Source organism: Triticum urartu, chromosome 6A, assembly GCF_056163025.1.
Source record: "Triticum urartu cultivar PI428250 chromosome 6A, HENAU_Tu73, whole genome shotgun sequence".
Taxonomy (NCBI): Eukaryota; Viridiplantae; Streptophyta; class Magnoliopsida; order Poales; family Poaceae; genus Triticum; species Triticum urartu.
The window spans coordinates 584943794-584956087 of NC_141878.1; the positions used below are offsets into that span (position 1 = coordinate 584943794).

Genomic DNA, 12294 nt, shown 5'->3' on the forward strand with positions numbered 1-12294 from the left:
CGTTGGACGGCGAGCCATAGAAAATAAATGGATCTTTAAAGAAGAAGACAGACGCGGATGGTAATGTGACCATCTATAAAGCTCGACTTGTCGCTAAGGGTTATCGACAAGTTCAAGGGGTTGACTACGATGAGACTTCCTCACTGGTAGCGAAGCTAAAGTCCGTCCGAATCATGTTAGCAATTGCCGCATTTTATGATTATGAAATTTGGCAAATGGACGTCAAAACGGCATTCCTTAATGGTTTCCTTAAGGAAGAATTGTATATGATGCAGCCGGAAGGTTTTGTCGATCCTAAGAATGCTGACAAGGTGTGCAAGCTCCAACACTCGATTTATGGGTTGGTGCAAGCATCTCGGAGTTGGAACATTCGCTTTGATGAGATGATCAAAGCGTTTGGGTTTACACAGACTTATGGAGAAGCCTGCGTTTACAAGAAAGTGAGTGGGAGCTCTGTAGCATTTCTCATATTATATGTAGATGACATACTATTGATGGGAAATGATATAGAACTCTTGGACAACATCAAGGCCTACTTGAATAAGAGTTTTTCAATGAAGGACCTTGGAGAAGCTGCTTATATATTAGGCATCAAAATCTATAGAGATAGATCAAGACGCCTCATAGGTCTTTCACAAAGCACATACCTTGATAAGATATTGAAGAAGTTCAATATGGATCATTCTAAGAAGGGGTTCTTACCTGTGTTACAAGGTGTGAAATTGAGCTCAGCTCAATGTCCGACCACGGCAAAAGATATAGAAGAGATGAGTGTCATCCCCTATGCCTCAGCCATAGGTTCTATTATGTATGCCATGCTATGTACCAGACCTGATGTAAACCTTGCCGTAAGTTTGGTAGGAAGGTACCAAAGTAATCCCGGCAAGGAACACTGGACAGCGGTTAAGAATATCCTGAAGTACCTGAAAAGGACTAAGGAAATGTTTCTCGTTTATGGAGGTGACGAAGAGCTCGTCGTAAAGGGTTACGTCGACGCTAGCTTCGACACAGATCTGGATGACTCTAAGTCACAAACCGGATACGTGTATATTTTGAATGGTGGGGCAGTAAGCTGGTGCAGTTGCAAGCAAAGCGTCGTGGCGGGATCTACATGTGAAGCGGAGTACATGGCAGCCTCGGAGGCAGCACATGAAGCAATATGGGTGAAGGAGTTCATCACCGACCTAGGAGTCATACCCAATGCGTCGGGGCCGATCAAGCTCTTCTGTGACAACACTGGAGCTATTGCTCTTGCCAAGGAGCCCAGGTTTCACAAGAAGACAAGGCACATCAAGCGTCGCTTCAACTCCATTTGTGAAAATGTTCAAGATGGAGACATAGAGATTTGTAAAGTACATACGGACCTGAATGTAGCGGATCCGTTGACTAAACCTCTCCCGAGAGCAAAACATGATCAACACCAGAATTCCATGGGTGTTCGATTCATCACAATGTAACTAGATTATTGACTCTAGTGCAAGTGGGAGACTGTTGGAAATATGCCCTAGAGGCAATAATAAAAGCATTATTATTATATTTCCTTGTTCATGATAATTGTCTTTATTCATGCTATAATTGTGTTATCCGGAAATCGTAATACATGTGTGAATAACAGACACCAACATGTCCCTAGTGTGCCTCTAGTTGACTAGCTCGTTGATCAATAGATAGTCATGGTTTCCTGACTATGGACATTGGATGTCATTGATAACGAGATCACATCATTAGGAGAATGATGTGATGGACAAGACCCAAACCTAAACATAGCACAAGATCGTATAGTTCGTTTGCTAGAGTTTTCCAATGTCAAAGTATCTTTTCCTTAGACCATGAGACCGTGTAACTCCCGGATACCGTAGGAGTGCTTTGGGTATACCAAACGTCACAACGTAACTGGGTGACTATAAAGGTGCACTACGGGTATCTCCGAAAGTGTCTGTTGGGTTGACATGGATCAAGACTGGGATTTGTCACTCCGTATGACGGAGAGGTATCACTGGGCCCACTCGGTAATGCATCATCATAATGAGCTCAAAGTGACCAAGTGTCTGGTCACGGGATCATGCATTACGGTACGAGTAAAGTGACTTGCCAGTAACGAGATTGAACGAGGTATTGGGATACCGACGATCGAATCTCAGGCAAGTAACATATCGATTGACAAAGGGAATTGCATACGGGGTTGATTGAATCCTCGACATCGTGGTTCATCCGATGAGATCATCGTGGAGCATGTGGGAGCCAACATGGGTATCCAGATCCCGCTGTTGGTTATTGACCGGAGAGTCGTCTCGGTCATGTCTGCTTGTCTCTCGAACCCGTAGGGTCTACACACTTAAGGTTCGGTGACGCTAGGGTTGTGAAGATATGTATATGCAGAAACCCAAATGTTGTTCGGAGTCCCGGATGAGATCCCGGACGTCACGAGGAGTTCCGGAATGGTCCGGAGGTAAAGAATTATATATAGGAAGTGCTGTTTCGGCCATCGGGACAAGTTTCGGGGTTATCGGTATTGTACCGGGACCACCGGAGGGGTCCCGGGGGCCCACCGGGTGGGGCCACCTGTCCCGGGGGGGCCACATGGGCTGTAGGGGGTGCGCCTTGGCCTGCATGGGCCAAGGGCACCAGCCCCACTAGGCCCATGCGCCTAGGGTTTCCATGGGGAGGAGTCCAAGTGGTGGAAGGCACCTCTAAGGTGCCTTGGGGGGGAGGGAATCCTCCCCCTGGCCGGCGCACCTAGGAGATCAGATCTCCTAGGCTGCGCACCACCCCCCCTTGGCCCTCCTATATATAGTGGGGGAGAGGAGGGACTTGATACACCAGCCACTGGCGCCTCCCTCTCTCCCCGTTACGTCTCCATCTTGTAGTATAGGCGAAGCCCTGCTACTGTGACGCCCTGCATCCACCACCACGCCGTCGTGCTGCTGGATCTTCATCAACCTCTCCTCCCCCCTTGCTGGATCAAGAAGGAGGAGACGTCTCCCGTCCCGTACGTGTGTTGAACGCGGAGGTGCCGTCCGTTCGGCGCTTGGTCATCGGTGATTTGGATCACGTCGTGTTCGACTACATCATCACCGTTCTTTGAACGCTTCCGTGCGCGATCTACAAAGGTATGTAGATGCATCCAATGACTCGTTGCTAGATGAACTCCTAGATGATCTTGGTGAAACGAGTAGGAAAATTTTTGTTTTCTGCAACGTTCCCCAACACTCTCCCACTCAGAGTGCCTTTATTCCAGGAAGGTTAATTTCTGATAATGCACTTACTGCGTTCGAATGTATTCATTTGTTGAGTACATTAAAAGATCAGCATGGAGAGTTTTGTGCTTATAAGTTGGACCTCGCAAAAGCGTATGATCGAGTGGATTGACAATTTTTAAAGAGTATGTTGGGGGCTTTTGGTTTTGCGTCAATTTGGATTAACTGGATTATGATGCTTGTTACTTCTATGAAATTTTCAGTTCGTTTTAATGGCCAGTTGTTGGAACCTTTTTATCCATCTTGTGGCCTCAGGCAAGGGGATCCCTTATCTCCATATTTGTTCCTGTTTGTGGCCGAGGCCCTCTCTTTGTTGTTAAAGGATGCATGTGATAAAGGAGCTCTAAAGGAGTTTCACTTGAATAGACAAGCTCTAGGTATTCCTCATCTATTGTTTGCAGATGACAGCCTGCTCTTTTTCAAGGGATCCATAGATCAAGCCTTAATCATTAAAAATATTCTGTCGACCTATGAGGTGGGAACTGGTGAGCTTCTGAGCCCTGATAATTGTTCGATTAAATTTGGCAAGAAGTGTAGTATGGAAGATCAGGTGGCCACGATGGTTATTCTAAATATTACCGCAGAAGGTTTTGAGGATGAGTACCTTGGCTTACCAGTACCTAAGGTTAGAATGAAGGTTGGTAAGTTCCAGTCAACCAAAGATAAGGCTTTAAAAAGATCATCAGATTGGATTGAAAAATATGCTTCAAGCGGTATAAAGGAAACTTAAATCAAGGCAATGTTGTAAGCGCTCCCAGTGTACGCCATGGGTATCTTCAAATTTCCAGCCTCATTATGTGATGAGCTGGCTCAGATTATAAGGAATTTATGTTGGGGAGACGAAGAAGACAGAAGGAAAACTCATTGGTTAGCTTGGGATAAACTCACTAAGCCAGGAAGTGAGGGGGCATGGGTTTCCGAGATCTTAGGTTATTTAATCAAGCACTCTTGGCCAAACAGGCTCGACGGATATTGGTGTACCCAGGTTCATTGTGTGCTAAGGTTTTGAAGGCAAAATACTATCCCAATGGTCACATACCGGATACTGCTTTCCCATAGTCTACATCGGTAAATTGGCAAGGTATTATGCATGGCCTGGATCTGTTAAAAAAAGGGGTCATCTAGAGAGTGTTTGATGAAAAAAACGTAAATATTTGGAGAGATACCTGGCTTCCTAGAAATTTCGGCCTCAGAGTCATAGCAAAGAAGAACCGTACTAGACTGAAATGGGTGTGTGAATTATTCATGAGCGGAACAAGATGATGGGATAAAAATTTAATTAGGTACTTGTTCTATCACCATGATGCCGAGGAGATCCCAAATTTACGTATACAGTCTATAGGAGAGGGTGATCAAATTGTTGGCACGATGAGAAAAATGGTATGTTTTCTGTTAAAAGTGTGTATAGACTGGCCTTAAATGTAAAGGATTGTAAGCGCGAGACAGGAACGTCCAACACTGTCGTTAATGAGGATAGGAGGATGTGGGATGTTATTTGAAAGGCCAAAGTTCCGCAAAAAATTAGAATTTTTGCTTGGAGAGCCGCGTCCAACAGCTTGGCTACACAGGTAAACAAAGTTGCTCATCACCAAACGGTGTCAGGTATGTGCACTATTTGTGATGTGGAGGATGAAAGTAGTTTCTATGCCCTTGTGACTTGTCCTAAGGCGCGTGCCTTCCGTTTTGCCATGAGAGATGTGTAGAATATTTCTGGAGAGGAGCTTTTTCAGATGTACGGGGCTGGACTGGATTCTTCTTTTGCTTGACCAGCTGGGGTTACCGCTAATCCACGTTCTGAAGGGCTTGTCATCTGAGAAATGACCTGATCTTTGAAAGAGGGAAAGAAACATTAGCCGCCTCTGTTGTCTTTGTGGGAAATTACTAGAAATATTTCACGTTAGCAAACGCATGTGTGCAAGTTGACTTGAGCATCAAAGATAAGGGGGTGATTGACAATTGGAGGTGTGTTATTCCACCCGCGAATGATCGTCGGGTTTGGGAGCCCCCGGATCCTGAGTGTATTAAGATAAATGTTGATGCTAGTTTCTTGGAGAGCATGAGATCTGCTAGTGTTGGGGTTGTTGCCAGGAATAACTTGGGCGAAGTCTTGGTTTCATCATGGGATTTTATCCGGTCATGTACATGTGTGGATGAAGCAGAACTTCGTGCGTCCCTCGCCGGGTTATACATTGGTATTACACTTTACAAATCAATTGTCTTGGAAACTGATTGCGCTTTTGTTGCTTTCTTTCTGGCAAAAGAATCCATCGACATGTCTCCTCTTGTGGATATGAAAATGGAGGCACTGAGCGTTTCAAAACTTATAAAGGATTTCAAAATCGTGAAGATTGATAGGCAGGCTAATAGGGTGGCGCACGAGATTGCAAAATCTAGTTTTGATAGCAGGATCGATGGTGTTTTATATAATAGTATTTGGCCCTGTGTGACTAATTTTGTAATGAACGATCGTAAGAATCTTGTTTTGTCTAATTAATATATGGGGGTTTAAAAAAAATAAAAATGATTTGAAAAGTAGTTTTGTTAAAGTGACGAACTTTTGTTAATTAGATGAAACCAGAGAAATAAACAATTTCTCAGGACACAGGAAGGTTGAGAAGAAGTCCATGGCCAGCGAGAATGCGGGCATACAAAGAAGAAGAGGCGTCCCACTGATGGCACCACCCACCACGAAGAATCTACAATGATGGGCAACAAATAATTAGAACCAAAGCTGCAAGAACATGTAAATCAAACTGAGCAAGGAAAATGTGAGAAGGGCAATATTACTACACTTCAAAGAAAAATTGCATAAGCCATTCCCATCCTCTGCCTTTGATAGAGGGGAGCAGTCTGAAACTTCGGATTCGGCTATCACAATAGCACAACAAAGTTGAGTGATGAAAGCCTACCCACTCACTTGTTGGTCACCAGGTCAAGAGAGCTGGCTGGTTGGCAGGCGGAGCAATGAGTGAAAGCAGAGCACATGAGGAGGAGGCCGCTCGTCATAGCATGCTGCGCAAATCACTTCGGCACATGCCATCACAGGTGACCAGCATGACATGACACGGTCTACAACAGTTGCAGCTGCAATTCCATCCGAATGCGCAATGCAGTCTTGCACCTGTCGTAATAATTGCCTAAAATGATGTTTCAGCTAACACTAATCGCTGGCTGATTGCACATGATTGGGTCATCCTAGGCAATACATATCAAACTGATTGCATCTAGAGAGAGAGAGAGAGAGAGAGAGAGAGAGAGAGAGGATACAATGCACAACAATGGCATTAATAATCTGTGTCCTTTCCTTCCCTTCCAGTAGAACTTCGGGATCCTGATTGGCATGGTATTCTACTACTACAGACTAAGCGAATTTTACTCAGATTTTTTTTATGGAAACGGTGCTCAAAATGATATTATCTTAGAGGTAACATGCGTTCGGCCAGGTTCACTCCCGCTTGAACATACCATGGTCATCAATTTGAAACAAAATACAATAGTATAAACCATAGCACTATTGCCTAGCCTGAAACTGATTTGTAATTAAGTAACAAAGAGATCAACCAGTTAGAAGATATAGAGCAGAAAAGATAGTTATGTACACACCATGTTGGCAGCATGAATGTTAATATATACCGCTGGTGAGCACTTGTTAAAAGGTATACATGCACGCACGGAGCTCTTGCTCCTGCCGCCTCCCTCCCTCCCAGCGTTGGCCCGTTATCAGCACTGGCGATGGCACTGTACGTGACGCAGTGTGTCCATCAGAGACGCCCTTACTCAACATCATATACATCGTTTTTGAGTTCCCCTGTTCCCGAACCATAACCGTTCTTCGCTGTAGGGCGACTCTTGGTGGAACTCCAATTGAGGTCTCTATAGTTCTCATCTCAACGGAAAGTAGCTCCTCTGTCAAATCTCCCGCTTCTATATATAACCTTCCTATGACATGAAGAGACGTGCACAAGATCAATTTGACAAATTTTTACTGTGCTAATCGAACCATATGACCTCTTAATGCCATATCCTGCGGCACTACGCAGTGACTGGCCCTGTGGCATGTCAAAATAGTGGTCATCCCCTGTGCCGCTCGACCCCTACCCCGACACCGCGCCATCCGCCTCCCCTAGCTTGCCCCTACCCTCTCTGTGCTCCCTGGTATTATACCCTGGACCTCCCCTGTGCTCCAGTTGCGCGCCCGAACATCAGCAGAGAACCGCGTGCCCGAGGCCGGGCATGTGTGCCACTGCTCGGTAGCCCGCCTGCTGCCATCGCCGCGTCGCCGCTGTGGCTGCACAGCACTAGTGAGCCACCGATGAGCTCTTCCTCCCCTCTGTAGTCTCTATGGTGCCGTTGTCGCCTCGCACCGACACCTCCAAAGGTTGTCCTTATCTCCGCTCGTTGGCCTCAGCTATTAAAGCACTCCCGAGCACGCCTGCAAGCTCCATCGTCCTCCCCTACCCCCCTCTCCAAAATCACACTAGCTCGAGGAATCCAGCTCTAGCGCCGTTCCTCTCCCTCCCCGGCGAAATTGTTGTTGCCGAATTCCACGTCCATGGCGAACTCCCAACACCTCCCTCCTGTTAGCGACCTCCCCACTACAAGCCCAGGGACAGCCCGTCGAGACCAAGTCCCAGCCCACGACTCAACTCTCAGCCACACGCGGCATACATATGTGACAGAGAAGGTCGTTCATGGGGGCCTTGGCTATTCAGAGGTATGGCTTTGCTTGTGGAGGATTATGATGGAAAAAAGGACCTACTTCAGTGGTTTTTGATGGTCTATACATCTGATCTCATATGTATACGCACAAAAGATAAGTTTGTTTCAAAAAACATCTAAGGTAACATACCAAAACCGAAACAAAGGGTTTGTCCCAACTAAAATTGTAGTGATCAGCACATTCAAACAAGAAAACCCAACATTCACACCAAAAAGAAAAGTAAATGGCTATTCTGTTTGCTGAGAAAGTTCAAAATACCAAATTTTGAAATTCAAAAGTTCAAAATACCAAAAGTTGAAATTCTAAAGTTCAAAGCAAAAAGAGAAGAAAAATTGATCCTTCTACTTGTGAACTTCATCAGCCATCAGTCACGCCGTGGGGAGACAGACCAGCGACAACGCCACAAGATACAGCCCTGGGATAGCAAAGCGACAGCCACCCCAGCCGCTTCGAAGAGGCGACCCGCGGCTGACCAGCGGATACCCTAGTCGCTCTAGGAGTCGCCTCGTAATTACAGGAGAAAGAAAATGCTTCAATGGTTGCTCCGTTCCCTTCCTCTGCCTACCTGCCTAGTGCTAGTGGAATCGATCTCTGCAATACGTTGTCCATTGCCTTATGCAACGAGCCAAATAGTACTGACATGGCCGTTTGACCGCCCATCGCGGGACGTAGCCCGGCTCTGGGTGACGATGCTGGGCCTATTACTCGTGAAAGGGAGGGATTCCTGACTTTCTTCTCCAAAAAAGGGAAACCAAGTGTTATAAACATTGTGAGGGTATCTTCAACGAGGAGCCCAAAACGGACAAGGTATTTGCGCGCAGACGCGCCTATGGACAGTGATACGGGAGCTGGCCATCCAACCGTCAACATGACCGCATACATTTCAAAGGGAAATTGAACGAACCAAACGATTTTCATGCAAACACATGGCACTGCTTCATGACTACATCAACAAGAAATTGAGAGCCAATCTCTCAACAACTAACAATTAAGTACATTGAAATCAAATCATAGTGTGAATGTGCACTCAAAATAGGCTTTCGCCCCACTTTTATATATAAAGCACTAACCAAAACCATATCCAAACAACAAAACCATATCCAAACAAGTTCACAAAGTGCGAAAGATAAAATAACAGATCTACTGGGGCAAAACACAAGACATTCCCAAAAATGAAAACAAAATGCGATACACAACTCCTCAAAGCTGAAAGTGTTTGTACAAATGGTAGACCTACGGATGGTAGCCACAAAATGATCCCCCCCCCCAACCAACTCGCACTAATCCCTCCTGAACTTCACGCGGTCTATCGAGGAAGGATATGGGATATTGGTTGGGAGATAATGTGGGAGAGGGGTCGCCCATATGGACAAACGAACATCCACCCAAAAAAGGGCATTACATTATTGATTACCAGCTTTCAGTTGTGACTGTGGTAAAGAAACGAGGGTTTCAAAACAAGTGTTTGTTATGACTAACTGTACAAATGGCAGGACTACGGATGGTAGCCACAAAATGATCTACGGACCCCCCCCCCCCCAACACCACCACCAATTCCCACTAATCCCTCCTGAACTTCATGTAGTCTATCGGGAAAGGATATGGGTGGTTGGTTGGGAGATAATGTGGGAGAGGAGTCACCCATGTGTAAAAACCGGACATCCACCAAGAAAAGGGCATTACATTATTGATTAGCAGCTTTTAGTTGTGACTGTGGTAAAGAAATGAGGCTTTCAAAACAAGTGTTTGTTATGACTAACTGTACAAATGGCGTACCTACGGATGGTAGCCACAAAATGATCTACGGACACCCCCTCCCCCACCAATTCCCACTAATCCCTTCTGAAAATTCATGCAGTCTATCGGGGAAGGATATGGGTTGTAGGTTGGGAGATAACGTGGGAGAGGGGTTCACCCATGTGGGGTGGGAGCACACTCTCGGAAATAGTTGGACGCACACACGGGAGAGATCCTGGTGGGACCCACGTGTGTGTTTCTCTTTTGCATTTTGTTCCTATGTCAAGTTTTTCTCAATTTTTAAAATTCAATTCTTTTGAGTGTTCATTTTTGGAAGCTCCAATTTCTGAAAGTTGAAGTTTTGATAGTTCAAAATAGCAAAAGTTGAAATTCAAAAGTTCAAATACCAAAAGTTGAAATTCAAAATACAAAAATTTGAAATTCAAAAGTTCAAAATACCAAAAGTTGAAATTCAAAAGTTCAAAATACCAAAAGTTGGAATTTCTAAAGCTTTATTTTTTGAAAGCCGGTACTGCAACTTCTGAAGGTGCCAAAAACTTTTCACTTCTCGACTGTTAGTAATCAATCATACCCTTGTTGGCTGGCACAGGCAAAACTTTCCAAACCCATAATTATGTCCAGGCTATGGGCTCCATCCAAGAAGCCTTGGTTCGGTTGTACCAGGATCCACTAGTCGATGGAATTGTTGGCAAAGAATTTGTTTCTCCTCATGCTAATCACATGCTCTAGCCGGACATTGCCTGTGAGGGCTCACCATGACCTCGCTAGGGGCGGGGAAGACATGTCGTTGTCACCGGAGGCGAGGAAGAGGGTTCGTGAGGGGTGCGCCGGTGTGTGTGTGGGGGGGGGGGGGGTGTGGAGGGGGTGGAGTTCGTTTTGACCCCTAGGATTAGACAACATTCGAGCTCTAGTCGCCGCTTGCGGGGAGAAGAATCCTGACTGGCGGTCATGGTGGGTGTGGGGGTAGCTTGCTGGAGAAGAGACGAGCTGGAGGAGGAAGATGAAGCAGAGCCGTTTGATTTCACTACAGTGGCTTAAAATATCGACCGGAAGAAAAGAAGAAATCAGGTAACTAATGAATAGGTGGCTCATTCTTGCCTTTTGTATGTTCATTTGGATCCGTATTGTACAATTTGTTAACAGAACCTCCCTACCTTGATCCCTGAATACTCGGAAATCGTGCGTCCATTCCTCCTTTATCTCAACCGTGGGATGCATGCATGCCAATGGTGCGAAATTCCAGGCTCATCTCGACGACACCAGCACTATATATACGATACGACCGGCACAAGCAAGGGACCCCAAACCCTAGTCAATCCTATCGCGCCGTCTTGTCGAGAAAGGAAGCTGAAGTCCTCAACCTGATCTAATGGCGGAAACATACAACACCGACGTCGTTATGGACGACGGCACCGTGATCCGCACCACCGTGACGTCCTCGTCCCTCGACGTCCAGCGCTTCATCGAGAAGGTGCAGGGGTCCCCGATCCGCGTCGCCGGCCTCGACGCCGAGTGGCGCCCCACCCGCACTAGGCGCGCCGAGCAGTACCCAATCGCCGTCCTCCAGCTCTGCGTCGACCGCCGCTGCCTCGTGTACCAGATCATCCACGGCACCGGCATCCCCATCTCGCTGTGCAGCTTCCTCTACCTCTCCGGCTTCACCTTCGTCGGCGTCGGGATCGCCGACGACGCGAAACGCCTGCGTGCTGAGTACAGCCTCGAGGTGTCCAACGCGGTCGACCTGAGGGAGATGGCGGCTTACTCACCGCACCGGCCGCGACCGGAGCTGCGGCAGGCCGGGCTGAAAGACATGGCGCTTGCGGTGATGGGGGTGCGCATCGCGAAGTCACGGGAGGTGACGAGCAACTGGGACGCGCCATTGCTGTCGATGGAGCAGGTCGAGTATGCCAGCATCAACGCCTACGTCTCCTTCGAAATCGGTCGCCTGCTGCTCACTGGTAATTAGTACTCCATTATCTGCCGAGTATACCAGACCATAGTAGCCTGGTTCGCGGGTCGATGGTGCGATCCACGTCCCGGGGTCGATCGACCCCGATCGAGGGTCGGGGACGACGCCGGGTCGAGCTGGATCGATTGCCGGGTCACGACCCCGATCGATGGACGATAAACCAGATTGATATACAGGATTGCCAGAAACATGTACGTGTTTATGGGAAATTGATGCTTACCAGGCAATCGCACTACAAAATACTGAACTCTGCCGGCCTACCGGGATCCGCTGCTCGCCTGCCGGAATTCGAGCTGTCCACTGCCGTATGAGGCATCTCCCGTCCCGCACTCCCGCTACCGACTTGGTACGACCTTGCTTGACTGGTGGAAGAATGGTGGGAGGAGAAACAAGAGAGCGTGGGGCCGTGGAGGCTGGGAGGCTTGGAGCTGGATCCATGCCGGACTGGTGGTTTGAAGATGAACCGATAGAGAGGGGATTTAGGGATAGTTGTGCGACGCTTTGTGGGAAAGTAATAATGGTAGATGAGAAAATCACGCTATGAGGTCTGACGTGTGGCCTGATTTTGTACTCCCTCCGTCACGGTTTAG

General features: G+C 47.1%; 1 protein-coding gene across 1 annotated transcript; it reads left to right on the forward strand.

Moving 5' to 3' along the window:
- Positions 1 to 11104: 11104 nt before the first annotated feature.
- Positions 11105 to 11701, forward strand: LOC125529918 (3'-5' exonuclease-like). The gene has a single exon (XM_048694343.1). It carries the CDS (start codon positions 11105 to 11107, stop codon positions 11699 to 11701), a length of 597 nt encoding a protein of 198 aa, XP_048550300.1.
- The last annotated feature ends 593 nt before the right edge of the window (positions 11702 to 12294 follow it).

Excerpts from the sequence above, each read along its gene's own strand:
- LOC125529918 (XM_048694343.1), top strand. The coding sequence starts at position 11,105 with ATGGCGGAAACATACAACACCGACGTCGTTATGGACGACGGCACCGTG.